The sequence below is a fragment of the Haemorhous mexicanus genome, chromosome 1, assembly GCF_027477595.1.
Source record: "Haemorhous mexicanus isolate bHaeMex1 chromosome 1, bHaeMex1.pri, whole genome shotgun sequence".
NCBI classification, from domain to species: domain Eukaryota; kingdom Metazoa; phylum Chordata; class Aves; order Passeriformes; family Fringillidae; genus Haemorhous; species Haemorhous mexicanus.
In genome coordinates this window covers 61,012,236-61,032,051 of record NC_082341.1, presented here as the reverse complement: position 1 = coordinate 61,032,051, position 19,816 = coordinate 61,012,236, and the positions used below count along the sequence as shown (strand labels likewise).

The following is a 19,816-nucleotide window of genomic DNA, read 5'->3' as shown; positions in this document are numbered from 1 at the left end:
GTCTCCTAGTCAAAGCCTGGCTTTTAATAAAGTTTCATTTTATCTATTGGGATGACAGATGAGGAAACAAATATAAACCAGGAACCTTTTAAACAAATTATTTTTGGAAGCTATATAAAGTTGTGATGCACACATTGCCAGACATAAAAGACACTCAGAGGAGAATAAATTTCACCCAGGGCAGCTGTTGTTATGGGTGATGCCTATTGCTTTTGATCAGCTGCTGGAGAATGTTGGTTTTGTTGTGCATAGTGGTTGGGGTTTTCTGACACAGCACACAGATGATTTTAAGGCCATTTATCTCTAACTATAATAAATGCCACACTGCTGTCTGCAGGCACACCAGTGCCACCAGGTAGTTATCCCTGTTTCTTTGAACCAAGTGCTTCGCAATTGTAGCATACTAGTTTTGCCTGAAGGAAAAAGAAAAAAAGGAAAAAATATTTCTCTTTCTTATATGGGACAAAGACTCAAAATGTGAGCAAAGCCACCTCTCCTACCATGGTAGATGTCCACATACACATCCACCTTGGTGGTAGCATGCTTGGATCTAGACCTACAAATTCTGGCAGCTGGCAAGACCAGTCATGAAAGCCATAGCTTAGGAGAGTTAAGGATGTGTTAGCTGCTAAAGGGACAGAGCTAAAGGGAATGGCACAAAGTCAAACACAACTTCCGCTCGTACAGCGCACGTGCACAGCCACTTCTACAGCACAGTTAAGGACAAGCAGTAATGCAAAGAAAAATGTGATGCTGGTGTCATCTCCTCAACTGTGAGCCAGACAGAGGCTGCTGTCCCACTCTGCTGAGGCCAGAACAGGCAAAGGCTATGGCAGCGCCACAGCAGATGCTTCAGGGGGAAAAGCATCCTTGGCACCTACAAGCCACAGCTTAGAGGACTGTGAGGCCTCGGCGTGGAAGAGGACAGAGGCAGGTAGAGAAATCCAGTGTGGTGCTGCCGACCCATCTGTGGCTGAGTGAAGCCCCTCAGTCTCCCAGCTAGCACCTACCAGAGCCAAGTGCACATAAGCCGGGACACAGAAGGGCAGGAGGGGGGTCTGAAATGCCGTGTTTGCTGTCAGTGCATTTCCAGATGCTGACAGCCACTTGGGACTGGCTGCTTTACAAGGCTGTTTACAGGAAGACCTGCCTGTGCCCCAGGGTGAACCTCACATTATGTTCTAGTCCTTGTCTTTTATCTATTGCTGTTGGCTGTTTATTTATTGGCACACTGTTCACTCTCATATGGATGTCTTCTTTCTTACAGAAAGCCTCCAACAAAGCTACAGTTGTCAGTCATGTCCTTGGAACCTGCTTGGCTCTCAAGCCTAAGGATCACAATCAGATTTAACAAACAGAACCTGTGGGTCCATTTTTGCTTAATACCCAGTACCAAATGTGAGCTTTATTGTATGTCTTAATTTTTTTTTAATTGCACCTAACTGCATGCATCTCAAACACCTAACCATGAAATTTCTCCCTCCATGGAGCCACAGTGCAGACCACTGCCTGCCATGCAAAGCAGGGGGAGAGATTTGCCCTGAGGGAGCAGGGCTGGGCTGGTGCAGCACCCAGAGATGGGGCTCCCACTGTTTCCTTTGGGGCCAGCCCCACCACTGGCTTCCCCACAGTGAATGCCAAAGCAGTGCCAGTAACACCAGCACTGTCTGGGAGAGAAGGTGCAGGCTTGACTGCTGTGAGAACTGCTTGGGTCTCCACTGCCAGCAGACTGCAAGAGAGCAGGCAGGGTTTACTCCCCACCCTCATATTCCTCCTCCTTTTCCTGCCCGTTTTATTGATTTACCTACCTTTACCTCCATGTTTTGGTTTTCCTTCTACTTCCCTTCGGGAGTATCACCTTTCAAACCCTTCTTTGAGCAAGCTCAGTCTCCCCACATCTCCTCTCACCCTGCCCAACCCTCTTAACTACACCTCCAGCCCTCTCTCCTCCCCAGCTCCCCTTCTGCAGCTCCTGCAGCATTGCACATAGCAATAGCAAGCCAGCTCTCCATGCCAGAGCAGCCCAACATCCTGGATCAGCAGCCTGGCAGGATCCAGGAGGTGCACAGCAGCTGCAAGGCTGCTCCTGACAGCCTTGGTTTGTTTTCCCATCCAGAATGAACTGGGAGGGTGGTCAAAACTTCTCTTGGGGCAGCAGCTGGCCATGAGATGACAGACTCAGTGTCCTCATCTTCTGTGCAAAGGCTGCCAAGAGCACATCCCTCATCTGTATCCCATCTTCAACCTCACTCTGCAGCCTGCATGACACAAGGTCCCTTTAAAGCTATGTAATAATCTGTTAGTAATTTGGTTTTTACTGTGAGCATTGCAAACACAAGTTATGTGGTCTCGATGGTTAAATTTACCCTGGTAAGTATGGAAGAGCAGGGAACAGAAATCCAGAATCCCTGCTGTGCATCATGACTTCAGGATAATTTCTGCCTTGTGCTTACTCACCCATCAGAAGGAAAAAGCATGCTAGTTATTTGTATCAACAATGCTCCTGACAAGATGACTTATAACAAGAGTTAAGAAGCACGCATTTTGTACCTGAACAAAACAAAGCAACACTGCAATTTATATATAATAGGTAATTTTTATTAAAAAAAACATTGCAACTGACAGAAAAAATAAAGTACGTGAAATGTGCCATACATTCAAAGAGATGTATTTAAAGTAAGCAATTTCTTATTCTCTGAGGTGATCATTGAAACAGATACTTCCTGACAATCAGAGAACAAAACAAAAGTTCTGTAACACTTTGTCCCTAAAGTACCTTGCAAGAAGTTCTAGAGTTCCTGGCCAAGAGTCCCACTTGCTAAATGCCACATGTAAAAGATGACACACATGGTTTCACTGGCTTCTCTTCCAGCATTTGCTGCTCTGGTGTAAATGAGACTGGTCCACAGAGCTTGCTGGTTTAGGTACTAATGACAGACTCAAGAACCCACTCAAGGAAGAATCCCAAAAGGAAAAAGCAGAAATTATTTTATCCTCAGTAATACCTGTAGTTCAAAGCCAAAGAGGTGGCCAAAAGTGTGCACTCCCAGTGAAGCTGTAACATACAAAAGTATGTTTCTTATATGAACCATTAATCTCTTACATCCCTGTTTTGCAGAATATTAGAAAAAGACCACCAAATACAAAAATCTTACCATTACAAGTTATTAAAAAAACCCTTCAGACAATTAAAACACACAACAAAGTGTTTGTTTTCTAACAGTAGAAATACAATCCTCATTAAAGCAGCATACCAGAGAAGCCAGTTGTTACGTTTTCAATTAAAAAAGACAAAAGCCCAGATGTTCTTGAAGCACAACCAGAACACTGGAGAAAAGAGAGGAACAAAACATTCATAGTCTGCCATGCTGAGTACATTGTCTTTGTAAGGTCACTTCAGGCCTAGAAGAGTATGATATTGAACAAAGAGCATGGAGTCAGTGCCTGGGCACAGTGTGATTCCCCTCCACTGGACAGTCTGCCACCAATCCAGACAGTCCAGGCTCAAAGAAAGCACAGTAGGGGAACTATCTGACTTACACACTGAAGTTATCCCACCTCAGACTTGCTGCCACTGCTAAGAAAACAGAAGCTCTTGGGCTATTCTTAGGGAAAAAATTATTCTGAAAAATCTGTCCAACACCTTGCCTGTGGCCAGGCAGGACTCACCCAGCAGAGGGAGGAAGCCTCACGAAGGATGCAGCACAGGCAGAGCTGTTCCTGGGACCAAGGGCATTGCTACAGCCCCCCCACATCACCTGGGGCAGTTTCATGACAGCAGTGTCACAACAGGAGCCCAGGGGCTTGGTCACAGCCCCCAGGGGTCCACACCACCAGCAGCTGCATGCCACAGACAGAGTACGGTGACCTATGCTGGCTAATGGCCTTTAGAGACAACATCTACATGAACTCTGCTCTTTCAGCTTTCTCAGTCCCTCTCAGTACAGCCTGTTCATTCTTCTAAAAGAAAAGAACCTGTTCTTTAAGAGCCTAACAGTTCACAACAGTAAAAGGAAAACATGAACTCCTCCCTTGTGGGGCCAATGCAGGAAACACCCCAAAACATAACCTGGTTCTTGTTTGGCATTGAACAACATGAACACGAACCCCAGGCTCAACAAATCAAGCTGTCAGATGCTGGTCCTACTCCAGGGGATACAGCTTGTTCCCCCATCTCCAACTTTTTCATTTCTGAGCCAGTGAAAGTGGACCTGCTTCTATCTTTGCAGCTCAATCACATCTAGAAATACTTGCCTGGCAATATTGGTAATGCCCATCTGCTGGCCCCTTGGTTTGGGAAAGACAGCCTACAGCCCAGCTCTGTCCTGTGCACAGCTGCAGGGGCAGAGCTGCCCCCCAGGTGCAGGGCAGGCTATTCCCACACCCCACAGTTTCAAAGCATGAGTACCTAAGTTCCCAGAAGTCACCTGCTGGCTCCTCCTTTTGCCTGGATGCTTGACTGGCTGTGCCAGCTCTAGACATGACTCCAGCACCATCAGACCCCCTCCACCATCTCCTCCATGTGTCCTCCTGCAGCAGGGATGAACATCTGCTGACTCTTTAGCTGTACAGCATCTGTGGCCGGCTCATTTCTGGCTGCTCACCTCTTTGCAGGGCCTCCCACCCCCACCTTCTCTCACCAGACATCCTTATAGGGAAAGAGAAAGCTCCTGGATTTGTTCTTCAATACTGCTTCCTCCATCATGGAGATACTGAATGCTAGTATATGCCACAAACTTCCTGCCAATATACAGACTTTATATTATATAAATAGGTAGAAGTTTCAGACAAAATATCCTATAATTTCTGTGGTGTAACATTTTTAAATAGCATTAAAAACACAAACCATCCAGCCCTTGTGATTAAATATACAAACATTTGTGAATTAATAAGGCTCGTAGGTACATATGCAAAAATAAAGTGCCCCTCCCCCCACCAAGAAACAGTTCTATACAGCTAAGTCTGAAAACAGAGCAAGTCCTTTAACCTCCCGAGCTGGACGTGCAGCCGTGTTTTCCATCCTTGTTCTCATTTCTGCTTTCAACTTGGCAACACAGGAGTATTTACAAGTGGAAGAAGAGATGCCATGGCTGACTCTGCTGACCTGCAACCTGCCCAGCCAAGTTCCTCACAAAGCCTTGGTGCTGGCTGGGTGCGCAGTGTGGGACACGGGCTTCTGAGGGTAGTGGCTGTACAAGTAAACCTGCAACAGGATAGCGATGTCCACAAATACCTGCAGGAGTCCACAGATGGAGAACTGGAAAGGGGCCTGATTCAGGATGAAGTAAACAGTCTTGAACGTGTCTCCACTGGTCCACATCAGCACCATCTTGATACTAAAAGACAGAAGAAAGGGAAGAGTGTTTGCTGAGAACTTGGTTTTGGATTAGACCTGCTGTGCCAGAGGATCCCACCTACTGCAGGTAGGATTTATACCCAGCAGTGGGCTGGGACTCCCCTTGACAGGGGCAGACGGCGTGCCTGGCCGAGACAGGCAGCACTGTACTTGAAAGGGAGGATCAAACTCTCTGCTCCACAAACTGCAGCACTCTTATCTCAGCAATTGCAGCTCCTGTGGCTATGAAGGTATCAAACATTTTAAAATCTCCAGCTAGGATATTGACTCAGTGGAGCTCTGTAAACATGGCTGCCACATGCTGACAGCACTGACCACAAACCAAAGTAAAACAGTGCATGGAAAACAATTCATCCCAGCAGTTACTTCTTGTGTGTGTCATTCTGCGCTCATGCAAGGTAAAGTAACACACAGATTGCTCTCTCATGCATGCATGCTTTTAGCATCTGCTGAAACAAACAAAACAGGTAGAAGAAACCACTCCTTACTGCAGAAAGTGCCTAACTAAAGAAAGCAGGCAGACAGATTGTCCAGTAATACAGAAAAAGGATAAATTACATGCCTGCAGCTGTTACTGGAAGGATGAACACCACTAGGGATTTTTATCAAGGACACAGATCAAGAGCAATGCTCAAAGTTCCTTTTAATAACCAAAATTGCTTTCATCTTGCTCTTCTGCTAAACATTCCCTGTCCTGTAGTCCAGCTCCTGCTCCCCCACATCAGGAGAAACTCTGGGGAATAGAAGCAATTTCTTCAAACAGACCAAATTATTTTCAGTGTCCTCAACAAAATGTGACCAAACCTGGAAGGCTGTTTCTAAGCTTCATGCACTTTATCAGGAGAGCTTTTTAAGCAGCTGGATAAGCAGCAGTGGACAAAAGCTTTGTAGTTCACAGTATGAGCACTGCACATGATTTGTCATAATTACAAGCAATTTACATTTTGCCAGCACAGACTCCATCACACACAGCCAGGCCCATGCAGCAGGGCAGGACTTAATGTTCATTTTTCAAACACTCAGGCAGGAGCTCACAGGATTTGTGTTTTGGGCACAATCACACAATGCCATTGCAAGCCAAATGCTGCAGCCCGCTTTTTTCCCACATGGGAAGGGGTGGACAAAAGCATCAGTTTGTACAGCCCCATCACACCACAGAAAACATGAGCCTTTTGTAACTTGGGTCACGTGGCCCAGAGCACAAACAGGTCCACAGTCAGGACCTTGCACAGAATCTGTGTGGAACTGCAAGCAAGGATATGGGGTTAAGTGAGCAGTCATTCCCCACCCAAGGTCATTCTAAAAATGTAAATAAAAAATCAGAAAAAGAAAAAAACTGCTGAACTCTACACACCATTTGTGCTTGGTGCAAAGAGCCTGCACCACCTGTCCTGTGCATGCTCCCAGTCACACCAAGTCACCTTACATCACACGTACAGGACGTTTATAGATGCAGGAGGTGATCAACAAATTGATTGAGATTTTAATTAGGAAAGCAATAAACTCTGAGGGTAATAAAACTGGCACCTTGCTTGCTGGCAGTCAGTATTTCTCCTCCTTTGATTTTAGGTGTATTAGTGTTTGCTGGGCACCTGATCACAATTTAATTGTGAATCAGTCCTGGCATGGCTAGGCACCCTCACCAAAAGCACATGCTCAACCAGGCTGATCAAACTAACTGCTCACTGTTGACAGAAGGACAATTTCAGAGATACCATGAGATAGCTGAATAGGAACTTAACAAACATCCTTAATACAAAGGATATTTGTCACTCATTCCCAATGGATAAAACCAGTGGGGTTTTTTTTGAGCAGAATTAACCCACCCAAAGAAGGAATAATCAATCACTGAGGGAAAACTTAAGGACACCTGCAGTTCAGCAGCACCACAGGAGCCAAGCACACCTCCAACTGTGTCACATGCTGTGCCAGGCTTGCCAAAGTAAGTTTTGCAAGGAAGCAAGCTTGCTGGGAAGCCACCTGTGAACCCAACAGTCTGCAATACCAGCTGGAAAACTGTGTGCATGTTCTGATAGCCTGTGCACGTTCCAGAGCCCACACTTCAGCTCATACACCTGACACTCAAGGACATCAACATCATGCCTGCAGTTCTCACTAGGACATGACAACACTCCACACACATGAAAATCTCAACTTGTCCTTGACAAAAATGATCTTAAAAAAACACTACAGGTAGTTTAAAGAGGTAATGCCACTGATCTGTCTGTGTACCAAAAAACATACATCCTTCTCTCTCCAGTAGTTTGGACAAAGCACCAGAGAAAACCTGCAAATCACCAAGGTACAATGAAAATAAAATACAGAAAACGCTTGATAGCCCACAACACTCAGTCCTGCAGCTGTACCAAGGTATTCTCAGAGCTGCTGCAAAGTAGTGACTGTGGGAGTGCTGGCTGCCCTCCCAGAGCAGAGGCTGGGACTGGACAAAAGGAGCACGTCCAGCAGAGACCAAAGGTGCATGGGGTAATCACAAAGAGTTTAGCAAGAAAATGGGGACAGCATCATGCAAGAGGAGAGAAAAGGCAATGAAGGGCCATAGAGGAAAGCAAAGGAGACAGCAGAGGAGCCAATAGGCTGGTCAGATGAGAAGAGGATAGAAAAAAGAGACTGGAACAGGACAGGGAACGACAGGAATGGAAGAGAACTGGAAACTTGGTACACAAGTCCTTGAAAATGACCTGAATTTGGGGTAGACAGTTTGTATGGCAAGGTTTTGGTAGCAGGGGCCAGGGAGGCAGGCTACAAAGTGACTTCTGTGAGAAGCTGCCAGAATCTTCCCCTAAGTCCAAGCGAGATGATGCCAGCTGGCTCCAAGATGCACCTGCCACTGGCAAAGCCCATCAATGACAGTGGTAGCACTTCTGGGATAACCTATATAAGAAAGGGGGAAAACCTGCTGCACTACAGAGCAGCCAGGTAAGAGGAGTGAGAACATGTGAGTGGAACAGCCCTGCAGACCCCAAGGTCAGTGCAGAAGGAGGGGGAGGTGGTGTCCCAGGCACTGAACAGAAATTCCCCTGCAGCCCACAGTGAAGACCACGATGAAGCAGCTGTCCCCCTGCAGCCCATGGGGGTCCATGGGGGAGCACAGATCCACCTGTAGTATGTGAAGGAACCCACCCTGGAGTAGGTGGATGCCCAAAGGAGGTTCTGACCTTATGGGATGCCTGTGCTGGAGCAGGTCCCTGGGTGGTCCATGGAGAGCACAGCCCACAGCAGCAAAGCTGGAGCAGCTTTCTGTCAGGACTTATGACCCCTGGAGCAATGGATGGAGCAATGTATTCCTGAAGGTCTGCACCCCATGGAAAGGACACATGGGGACCCACACTGGAGCAGTTCCTGAGGAACTGCACACCAAGGGAAGGACCCACACTGAAGAAGCTCATGAAGCACTGTCTCCCTGGCAGGAACCCCAAATGGAATAGGGAAAGAGCATGATGAGGATGAAGCAGCAAAAACAACGTGTGATTAATTGACTACAACCCCCATTCCCTGTCCCTCTGTGCCATTTGTAGGGAGAATGTAAAGAAGATAAAATAAAACTGAGCTTGGAAAGAAGGGAGAGGTCTGGGGAAGCTGTTTTAAGATTTGGGTTTATTTCTCATTATCGTACTTTGGTTTTGATTGGCAATAAATTAAAATAATTTCCTTGAGTGGAGTCTGTTTTGCCTGTGATGGTAACTGGTGAGTGATCTCCATGTCCTTATCTTGACCCATGAGCCTTCTGTTGTATTTTTCACTCCCCCTGTCCAGCCGAGGAGCGGGAGCAGTATGAGTGGTGTAGTGAGCACCTGGCATGAACCAACATCAATCCACCAGGAGGGTAAAGCTAGGGAATTAGCAAAGAGGTGTGTGCTGGCCCAGGACCCTCACCTCACCACTCCAAGCACCCTGCAATTCCCCCAGCACCCTCTCCAAGTCAGTATGTGTCTCACTCCTCCAGTGCCTACTCCAGGGAGAGGAAAAGCTACAACTGCTGTTGGCTCTCTCCCATCTCAACCAGCACTCATCTGCACACACAGCCTCAAAAGTTTCAGCTTGCTGGGAAACCCATCGAGTGTCTGTGTGGCACCTTGGGGGAAACAGAGCTGGCCCTGCCCCCGCTTCATCACAGGCCTGAGACAGGCTGGATGAAGCTAACACCATCAACATAGTTTCTGCCAAGTCCTAGTTTCCAGATTCTCAGTGCAATAGTAATGGTCCTCCTCCCAATTTGGGATTTGCAATTGCTCTGTCCTTGCTGCATGTGCAGATGTCACTTGCAATGATTCACCAGTGCATGTAGGACTGTGAGGGATGGATGGCATGGATACACTGTCACTGTTCTCACACCTTCCAGCTATTGTGTCACTTCAGGATGCCACATTGCACAGAAAAGCCAGTTTTTGTCTGCAGCTTCTCAACTTTACCCAGACACCTGGGGAAGAGAGGTAATTCTTATATTTGGTCTTACTTTTGGGGTAGACAAGAAAGACACCATTCTAGCTCGGGCAGATAGCTGGCCCTTACCTGCCCTGGTGGAGAAAAGAGCAGTGTCTGTGAAAAAGGAAACATTTTACTGCCCAGAAGAAATGGGAATTTTCAATTGGTTGTGGAGAAGAGCAAAATGGGGAGAGCACACCTAAGCCCTTGCTTCACTGCTCTACTAAAACCCTGTATTTGCTGAGTGAATCACAGAATCATTAGGTTGGAAAAGACCTTTCAGATCACTGAGTTCAACCATTAACCTAAACTCACCCAATCATGTCAAGTCCACCTCTAAACCACGCCCCTAAGTGGTACATCTGCACATCTTTTAAATATCTCCATATTCAAGTGGATGCCAACCAGCACCCCCAGGTCCTTTTCTGCTGAGGACCTCTCTAGACAGTCTTTCCCAAGCCTGTAGCTTGGGCTTGTTGCAACCCAAGCGCAGGATCCAGCATTTGGTCTTGGTGATGCTCCTACAACCAACCTCAGCCCATGGATCTGCACCTTTGCTATGTGTCAGGTGTCATGGGCTGATAGATCACAGACTCTGGCACACCAGAGTCTGACCCCTGGCTTCACAGTGCAAGAGAAATGCTAATTAGCTGCACTGCTAATGCAGAGGAGGCTTTGCTACAACAGGCAGTCAGGGCCCACCATCAACGCTACCTGAGACTGGACAGCACGGCACAAAGAGGCGGCGTGCAGCAAAAATTTCCCAGACTGTCTCACAAAGACCAACTTCACATTCCATCTTCCTGCTATCTGCAAAGTCACACAAACCAAGCTGTTCTGGGCAGGACTGGCTACAAAGCAAAGCAGGACTTAGGAGTAAATATTTCTTTCCTGAAACAGCCCAAAGCTAAGCTGGGGAGAGGTAGAAGGCAGGAAATGCTCACCTTGTCGATATGGAGGATACGCTCTAGGAGGACAGCACAACTGCTCTTAGCACAAATGAGCAAGCAGGTTAGGGGTGAGCAGTGCCAGAGAGCAACCTGGGGATGCAGAAATAAGCAAATGGCAGCATTTGTCTGTATGACAACAGAGATGCCAACTGGAGAGGCAGGAACTGTGCTCGAAAATCTGGTATTGCCAGAGGCTGAGGCAGACTTGCGGTAAAAATAGCACTTCCCAGTAATGTACATCAGCACCGCAGTATCCAATGACAACAAACCTCCTAAAAAGCAAGTGCCTTCCTCACAGCTGAGCTCGATAAAAGGAGCTGGTAATGTAGTAACCAACAGGGCCGAGTCTTCATAAATTGCAAATGACCACAAAAAGGAAAAGCTGGTAGTTTTTCAACTATTTTAAAATCTGAAAGAGCATTTATTTATTCTGTTGCTGGAATTAATTCTCAGAGAGACATCAGCCCTTCTGATCAGACACTAGATTAGGGGTGGGTTGCTAAATGATGGTTTTTAATATGGTAATATGAAAATGCCCTATGGTGCTGCTGCTCTCTACCACTGAGAGCAGATTTCATAAATAAGCTGTACCCATCTTCATTTGCTAAATAAATAAATTACATGCTGGAAAACAGCATTCACTTTTCTCATGGAATAACTTCTTTCATTCAGGTTCCCTGTATGTTATGAAGTGACGGCAACTAGAGGCAACAGCAGCTATCAGTAACATGCTATCTGCAGTCAGCCAACAAACCTTAATTTTTACAGAATTGCTTCTGTAATTATTTAGATGTATAAAGAGCTACATTCAAAACAGGAAAAAAAAAATCCCAAACCATATTCTGTTGCTTCTTTCTGTGTAACTATACTAGAGGATGAGTAATTTACAAAATAATTATATCTGCCAGATATTCAGGTGCCATCTTCCTTATCCAGGACTAATACTATTCTAATCAAAGCTTTTCAGCCTCTTAATTCCTTCTGCACAAAACCTGGCTGCAAGAAGATTTTCAAGTGTCTGATTTTCCCTTGGAGTCTTTGCACACTCTGTTCAACATTAGTCACTTGTGGACCATTACATCTTTCTTCTTCCTTCATCTGAAAGAACAAAAACTACCAAAAGAAGAATCTTGTAAAAGAATATGAGATGTTAAGCCCCTTCTTCCACTTCCCTGGTGAACCAGTCTGTCTTAAGACCGTTGCCACCCTCCATCCAAACAGCAGCAGGGTTGCAGAGCAGCAGCTTGCAGAACACAGGCTGGGACTGAGCACAAAACATGCAGAAGGAAAAAGACACAGCAGTCCTCGCTTCCTGTTTGCACTGCAGATTTTCTCACACTGATGTTATGACTCTGCATGTTTGTAGCTTAACACACAAACCCAAAAATACCCTGCACGTTGGAAGACACTGAGAGAATCAGACATTAGACAGTGACTTCCACTGAAAAATCCTGTAGTGGTTTGAGCAGACATTTCAGCACAAATAGCAACAGGAGGAACATGTTGCCCTGATGTAATTACATCCTGCTACAGTCAAAAACTTAGGGCTAGCTGTGCTCAGACACTTGATGAACTCAAAACTTCTAAGTTATGTTTGATAAGAGAAAAAAGGAATATGATTTATTTACCTTTACCCATGTCAAGAAGAGAATTAGCCTGGACTCTGTTCAAGAATCAGATGAAGTTGTCCACAACTTCCATACATCATGGCCAACTTCCCCACATCTTGACCATGACACAGGTTTTGCCAAATCAGAAAATCTGGTTAGACTGCCACAGTTTCAGACATTTCTTCATATATTAGCACTTGACTTACATATATGTTAAAACACAGCGTCAAATCTTTGAATGATGGGATACAAAAGCAGAATAAAATAATTTAAAAGCTGATAATATAGTATTTCGTTCAGGAATAAAGTCCACACAAAAGCAGCCTGTCAGTGAGTATTTTCAACACTGCATTTGGTTTTGGGAAGTGAGGAAGAAATACAGAAGGTATCTCTCCAGCAACCTTTTAAGCTGCTACCTCCCACAAGCCATTTGCCCAGGAATGTCTGGAAGTGAAAGCAGATTCAGTTGTAACATCCTGACTTTGGAAAACTTTCAGTTCCCATTTGCAGCTCCAAAATAGTCTACTTAGAAAAGACAGCAAGCATCCCTAACACTGCACTTCAATCAGAGGCTGGCCCGCCTACAGCAGTGAAACAGAGACCAGAAAACATGAAACATGAATGCCATGTTATTTTTAACACCGCACAAAACAAACAAAAATTAATAAATAGAGCATTTGTTTCTAACAAAATGCCATATGGCTGAACAAAAAAAGGAATCCTCCTCATGCTAACCAATTTGCTTAGCCTGCCAAAAACTATTAAAAGGAAAAGAAGAAAAAGAAAACACACGGATCAGATATCCAAAGCGTCTGAAGTTTGAAAACATGGAAACTAAGTGTGCATACCCTAAGACAGGTCCTTCTGTGTGAACAAGCAAAGATCTTGTTTTAAATATTGCACAGCCAGCTGGGAATCCAAGCATGAAACCGTTCACCAGTCCTACGTGCCCTGCTTGGTATGGGTGCCTTACCTCACTTCTCAACAATTCCTCTGAGGCTGGAGCAGCACTGACCATCTCCAGAGAAAGGCTTTCATCCAGCCCCACAACACTAGCAGGAGTTAAGAGGAGCTTCCAGCAAGAGAGATCCAGCATTTATTTTGGACCTCTGTAACCAAGCTGAAGCAGTTGAGTCAAAGCCATATCCAGAAGCAATTGATACCACAGTCAGTTGCAATCCAAGGACAAATTATCTAAAAATTCCTGTGATTTTCAGGAACTGTATTCATCAATGAGAAAAGATGAAATGCAGGATTTCACTCTGGAACACCATCAGACAAACAAACCCAAAAAGGTGCATCTAAACAAAAGTTTCACAAAAAACAAAACAAAACAAAACAACAAAAAAAAAAACCTGGGTAAATGGCCATTTGTCAATTTTTTCTTCATTAATATCTATTTTCTAAACTCCCAACTATGGCAACGTCAGGAACTTTGATCCCATGCAGCACATCCACTCAAAAGCCAGCATTTGTTAGAACATGACTGTGAAAGGATAGTCAAAAGGAAACCACAGGACATGGCACACAGGGCTGGTAGATAGTCCAGGATCACTAATATGGCCTCCAACTATGCCAAGCAGCTGTGCCTAAAGTTCAGTCTGTAGGGGTCCAGAAGCTGGTAACCCCTAACAGCTACAAAGTACTTCTAGTACTCTACAACTTGTGCTGCAGAAAGAAGGGCAGCAAGTCTTAAACAGCACAAAAACTCCCAAGTTCTATGAAGCAGGTGTGAAAATAAATCTCTTCTGTGGATCAGAGGACAGATTTGAGCCACAGTTCACACCAGTGCCCTTTCTGCAGGAGACACAAATGGATGCCAGCCAGACTGCAAAGCTCAGGTCTGCTTAGACATGTGGTATGAACACAGATCAGACAGGCTCTGTTTCTGATGCTGGTGAACTGGGAAGCTTGAGACCTGCTGCCGTGGCAGGGACCAGATTTTCTCTGGTGCCAGGGCAGAAAATCACATCCTGCACCTCTCGCAATAACCACAGTCAGCTGCTAACACACATGGTACTGTCAGTGTAATGAGAATGGTGCAGAGCACACCTAAGTTACATCATTCTTCAAGATCTCACTCGTGAAGTTGTTCTTGAGATCTGTCCCTGCTTCCCTGTCTCTCACCTCCCACTCACAGCATAGCAATTGGTGGAGCTGCAGGCACAGCTGCTGGCTCATGCTGCTCTAGATGCTCTCCTGCTGCCCATCTCCTCTCCAGCCACTTGGCACAGCCCACCCTGGGGCCCCACATCATGCACTTAACGGTGGATGATAAAAGGACTTGCTGCCATGCAAGGGCACAGGGACACAATTCCCAGGAAGCAGCACTCCTTCCCATGGCTTGTTTCCCTGCAGGGTGAGTTGGCCTGCCACATCCCAGCAGTGGCAGCCTGCCCACTGCCACATCACTGCTATGTCCTGCAAGGCCAATGCCAAGAAGTATTAACATAATGTCTCTGTGTGCAACACCATTCAGTGCATTTCCTGCTCTAGTTCTAAATAACCTGGGACAAATTCAATTTGAAAGGTAATCAAAAGACATGAGGGAACAGAGGTCGGCTTCAGCATAGCTGTGTATCCCAAGGCTCAAAACATTGCCTTTAAATCTTCCTTTCTTCCTGCCCTAGACAACCAAGAGATCATCAGACTCTTCATTCAGCTCAAGGTAATCTGAATACATTTTCCCTTCATCTTCATATGGTAACAATTACATAGCTCGAGCACACTTCTAGTTTCTACTTCAAAAACTGCAATTACCTTTTCGGTCAACATACACAAAGTAACAGTCCCAGCTCCAGCGCTTTCCTTTTTCTAGATGATTGGAGCTCACATGTCTTCAAAGCCAGCACCCACAAGGACAAGATCTAATGATGTTGCAGTCATTACTTGTCATGAATAATCCCATTCTTCAGTTAGTAAAAATGCTTCTCACGTTCTAGGAAAACACTGGGGAAATTAAAACCCCAAACATACTAGTGAGTAAAATAAAAGCGATCACTCAGGGACAAAGTCCAGATTACTGTCTGGAAAGGAATTACAGACATTTGCAAGAACAAAGCTTGCATTCTCCTCCAAAACATCTTAGCACCGTAAGGAAATAATGGCAGACCTGGCAGTGTTAGGTCAATGGCTGGACTCGGTAATTTTAGAGGTTTCTTCCAACTTTATTGATTCTATGAAATAACCCCTTGCAAACTCTAATGAAGGTATGTCACCACCTAATTCTTCATCTGAAATTCCAGGTTTCTCCATTTCCTTCCACATGCTCAAGTGCACACAGAGCTGCAGCAGTGAAGTTACTGGTGATAGTGACACACCATACACCTCTGTGCTGCTTCTTAAAGCAAAGCCAAGTGGGAAGGCTGTGCTTTGTCACCCAGTGCCACCACAAACCAACCCTTTCTGAGCCACTTTTAACTGACCCACGGTGGCTGCAGAGCTTTGAAGCCCTGCTATAGGCAGAATGGAACACTGCAGGGAGGAAATAAAAGCACCACATCAAATCCCAGTAGCATGAAACAAATCTTAAAATTTCAGCCCCAGTAGGGGTTTTGCAGTTCAACAAGGATAGACATCCTCTAGCCTATCTTCATGCCCAAACTCTTGCCATCTGCTGCCTTGTACACTATGAATCCTGTTTTAGGAAATTCTCTAATACAAGACTTGGTATCTGACAGAACAAGACTTCCACAACTACCCAGAAAGCTTCCTTGACTTGACAATGTCAGGACATCTGGCCAAGCAAGTAATTCCCTGAGTGATGTAGACATATATCATTCCTAGCCATCCTCCCCAGAACAAATTAAAACCCTACCTTTTGGCCTTGTTGAAACAGGTTTTTCTGATTTCAAGATTTTTTTTCTTTCTACATTCCACTCAAGAATACTATGAGCACTCCCTCCCCATCTCAGTTTTTGAGCTCATCATTCAGTATGTCAGCCTCTGCACTTCCCACTCTTCTTCTGTTTGCTTGTCCCTCTGTGTCTGAGGAGCAGGGAACCAAATAAACCATTACAGGTCAAAGCTGAAACAGAAAATCTCTGTAGTCGATCCACTGGCATCTACCTGACTCCCATTCTCTACCCAATTCTTCATCATAGTCTTTCTGGACCACCGTGCAAAGCCACTTCCTGACTTCTTTGATCTCTTATTTCTGCTGTTCTGGCTCATCTGTTAACTACTTAAATTACTCACCTCTCTGCTGACTTTACTGATCTTCATCACAGTCAATACTACCATTATGGCTGTTCACATTCTTGCATCTCAACCTACATGTCTTCAGATCCAAATCTCGGTTTACTTCCACTCCGTATTTCTAATCCCACTCAGTCCTACTGCACTGAGGGAGACACCTCTGCAACCACTTACATGCAGGTAACTTAACCCACTTACACAATTGCTGTGGTGAAGTCTAACAAAACAATACAGGTGCTGGAATGTCAAGAACTGAGGCACTTCTGTTCCCAAATTTGTTAGGTAACAGAGGAAGACAACAATTTTAGAAAACTTTCATCTCTCAGGTATCTTTATGACAGACTCAATTCCCAACTTTTGTGCCTTGACCTGACCTTATCTATGCAAAATACCTTGCATGACACTTCCTTGCCAGAGGAAGATGGAGCACCTAAACTTAATGGAATGGTTTTGTAACAGAAGTACAATAAATTTTCTCTTGTAATTCAAATTCTCAGGGCACAGAGAAAAGCACCTACCGAGAGAGCACTCATTAAACATGCCAGCAGAGCTTTATGCCTATTACTGTACAGAGGCCTTGAACTATTTGTAAAAGATGAATGCTTTTGGTTTGAAGTCATTTGCTTTGATTTTACTTTTTGAACAGAGGGGATGAGGTGCCAGGGGAAGAGAAACAAGAAAGAGTTCAATGTGTGCAAGAACTTTAGCAGTCCACACTGTGCTACAACCTTAGAGATGCTTAAGGTAAGTGGATACCGCTGCTCATGCTGTCAGAAGTGCTGGGAGGCTGAGGGAAGGAAGGTCTTCCTCCTAAATTTTTCCACGTGTCCCTTCCTTCAGTTCCTGAAATTCTCAGATGTGTTGAGTGTACAGGGCAAAAAGAACTGTCTTTGGAGACTCATACTGTGCTGCTGCAGGTCTTGAGAGAACAGCTCTGGGGAGACACAGCAGGCGAGCCCAGAGGTGACTGCAGTGCTGACCCAGCACAGCAACCCACAGAGAGCACAGACCTGCAGAGAGTCAAGCAGAAAGTGCAGGCCCCTTGAACCTGGGGCATCGATCACAGGTCTACTCCAAGTGAAAAGAGGGTCTGGAGAAGAGGAGAGAATCCACTTAATTCCTAGGATCAGAACAAAATAATTTCAGCCCAGCTGCTCACATGCTGACAGAACTCTGCCCTCATCCTGAGTGCAATGAGACCAAGCCTGTTTATCTTCCTGATGCAGTAATACTTTCAAGGAAGAAGAAATTCTAAATCTTCTGAGGACTACAGACTACTTTCTTTAATCTCTTAGCCTTAAAACAGGCAGATTTGGAAGGGAATCTGATGTTCCTGTTGCCCACTGGAACTACAAATGAGAAGGTTAAGAGAGAAGACAAGCTATTTGTAGTAAGCCTTACAGTTGTACAAAAACCTCTAGTTGTCCATCCAGTCATGAGAACTGTTTTCACTGACTATTATGCAAACCTGGTCGTGTATGCAAAGTCCAGAAATTAAAATCCTTGGAATATTTTACATAAAAGCCAGGATAAAGGACAAGAGCCACCAGCTGATCAGTGCCAGGAGCAGAAGAGGAAATGTCAGCAAAGCAACACAATCCATCAAGTAAAACTTCCCCAGAAAACTATGAATGCTGGTTGGAGCTACAGAAGCAATGACAACAATTATAGGTCCACAAAGAAAACCAAGGACCTGAGTAAAGAAGAGCATTTAGGAAGACAAAAGAATACAATCACAGAACTACAGTAAATTATATGTATAGTTTAAATAGGCAATTTGTAAACACAGTGACAGTTCTGATTAACTTAGTGCAATAGGAAAGGCAGTGAAACTAAGAAATGGGCTATACAACCCTAAGTACAAACCACTTTCAAGTAGAGCTAATAATTTTACATTTACCCAATGTAGTTCTAGCTCATGCTTAAGACCTTGGTTTCTCTATTTGCTAGGGCCCCATATTTAACTTTTAGTTAAACTAGTCCCTCAAGAACTACTTCCTCTTTCATAACTAAGTCACTATGGTTGTCTGCACAATGCTTTATGCAAGGAAAACCTGCTTCTTAGTTGGGTCAGATGATTTGAATCCACAAAACTATAATGGGGGTTATTTGTGTCTGAACTAAATGGCCCTCACCTCCCATACCCCTCTTCCATGTTCTCTGTTTTGTCTGTTTAATATATAAAGCAGCTGCTATTTTAAGAATACCAGAAGACACTGCTTAACCAGCACCTGGAGGGTACAATGCCAAAGCCTGTGGGAAACAGTTCTCTCTCTGTTCGGCATCTTCCTTGGTGTTAGTTCTGGACTGGACACAACTGACTCCTAACTCAGGTCTCCCCTGTCCTGGTCAGTGTCTACTTTGTGTATGTGGCATACTCAGGAAAGAAAATCTTTCACATAGGCATCCATTATCCCTACTCCTATTTTTTTGATTTTGCTCTCATCCATGCAATTTCTGACAGTAAGAAAAAGGAGCTGAAGAGAAAAAAGCCACAACATTCAATATGGCTATTGCCTGTATCACTCTTTTAACTTCCCTCCTTTTTAGCACTTTTTAAGTTCTTTTCCAGTTATTTTTTCTCACTCCTTTACTGAGACTCCCCAATAAAGCACAGATATGTAACAAAGTTGCCATAACAGATGTGAATTGCCTCCCTTTTAAATGGACCTAAATTTATACTGAAGAGGCTAATACACAGTTGGTGCCTGAGCAGAAACATTCACACGTCTTGCTACCTCCCTCTAGCACAGGGTTTTGTTTTCTTTTAAATAGCATAAAGGAAGTAATTCAAAAGTTACTCCAAAGGAAGTAACTCACTGAAGCTGTTTTACTTATTCACAAATAAAAATTCCCTCAGGCTAAAAAATCCCAAGAAACCAGAGGAGTAGCATTTTTACAGCACTTGCCCAATCTCCTTATATTTAAAAGCTCACTAAGGGAGGTGGCCAGACATTGGTTAGCCAGTCCTGAATAAAGCCTTCAGTTGCTTCATCACAGCAAAAAATACAGCAGCTTGCATTACTTCACAGCTTTTGAATAAATCCATGATTTGGAGTTTGTCTCTGGAACAAACAGTGGTCTCAGAAGCCAAAAGTTTCTCCTGAAAAATGATATAAAGAGCTGCATATTTCATAAAGGAAAAGGCTATAGAGCAGTATACAATAAAAGCAACCAACAATAAAATTTATCTCTCCTAAGAAATACTGTCTTCTAATATTTTTAATATTATCTATAGAGGAAAAAGTAAATAACATATT

At 44.5% G+C, this 19,816-nt stretch overlaps 1 protein-coding gene across 3 annotated transcripts in view; it reads right to left on the bottom strand.

The window, feature by feature from the left end:
- Window positions 1–2,576: 2,576 nt before the first annotated feature.
- The window catches only part of SLC66A2 (solute carrier family 66 member 2), a 67,597-nt gene continuing 50,357 nt past the window's right edge, over window positions 2,577–19,816 (bottom strand). For all 3 annotated transcript variants that reach the window (XM_059851136.1, XM_059851144.1, XM_059851155.1), the window contains one exon: window positions 2,577–5,336. In XM_059851136.1, the coding sequence (XP_059707119.1) occupies window positions 5,129–5,336 (208 nt within the window). In that variant the 3' untranslated portion in view covers window positions 2,577–5,128. The remainder of the gene's footprint in view (window positions 5,337–19,816) is intronic.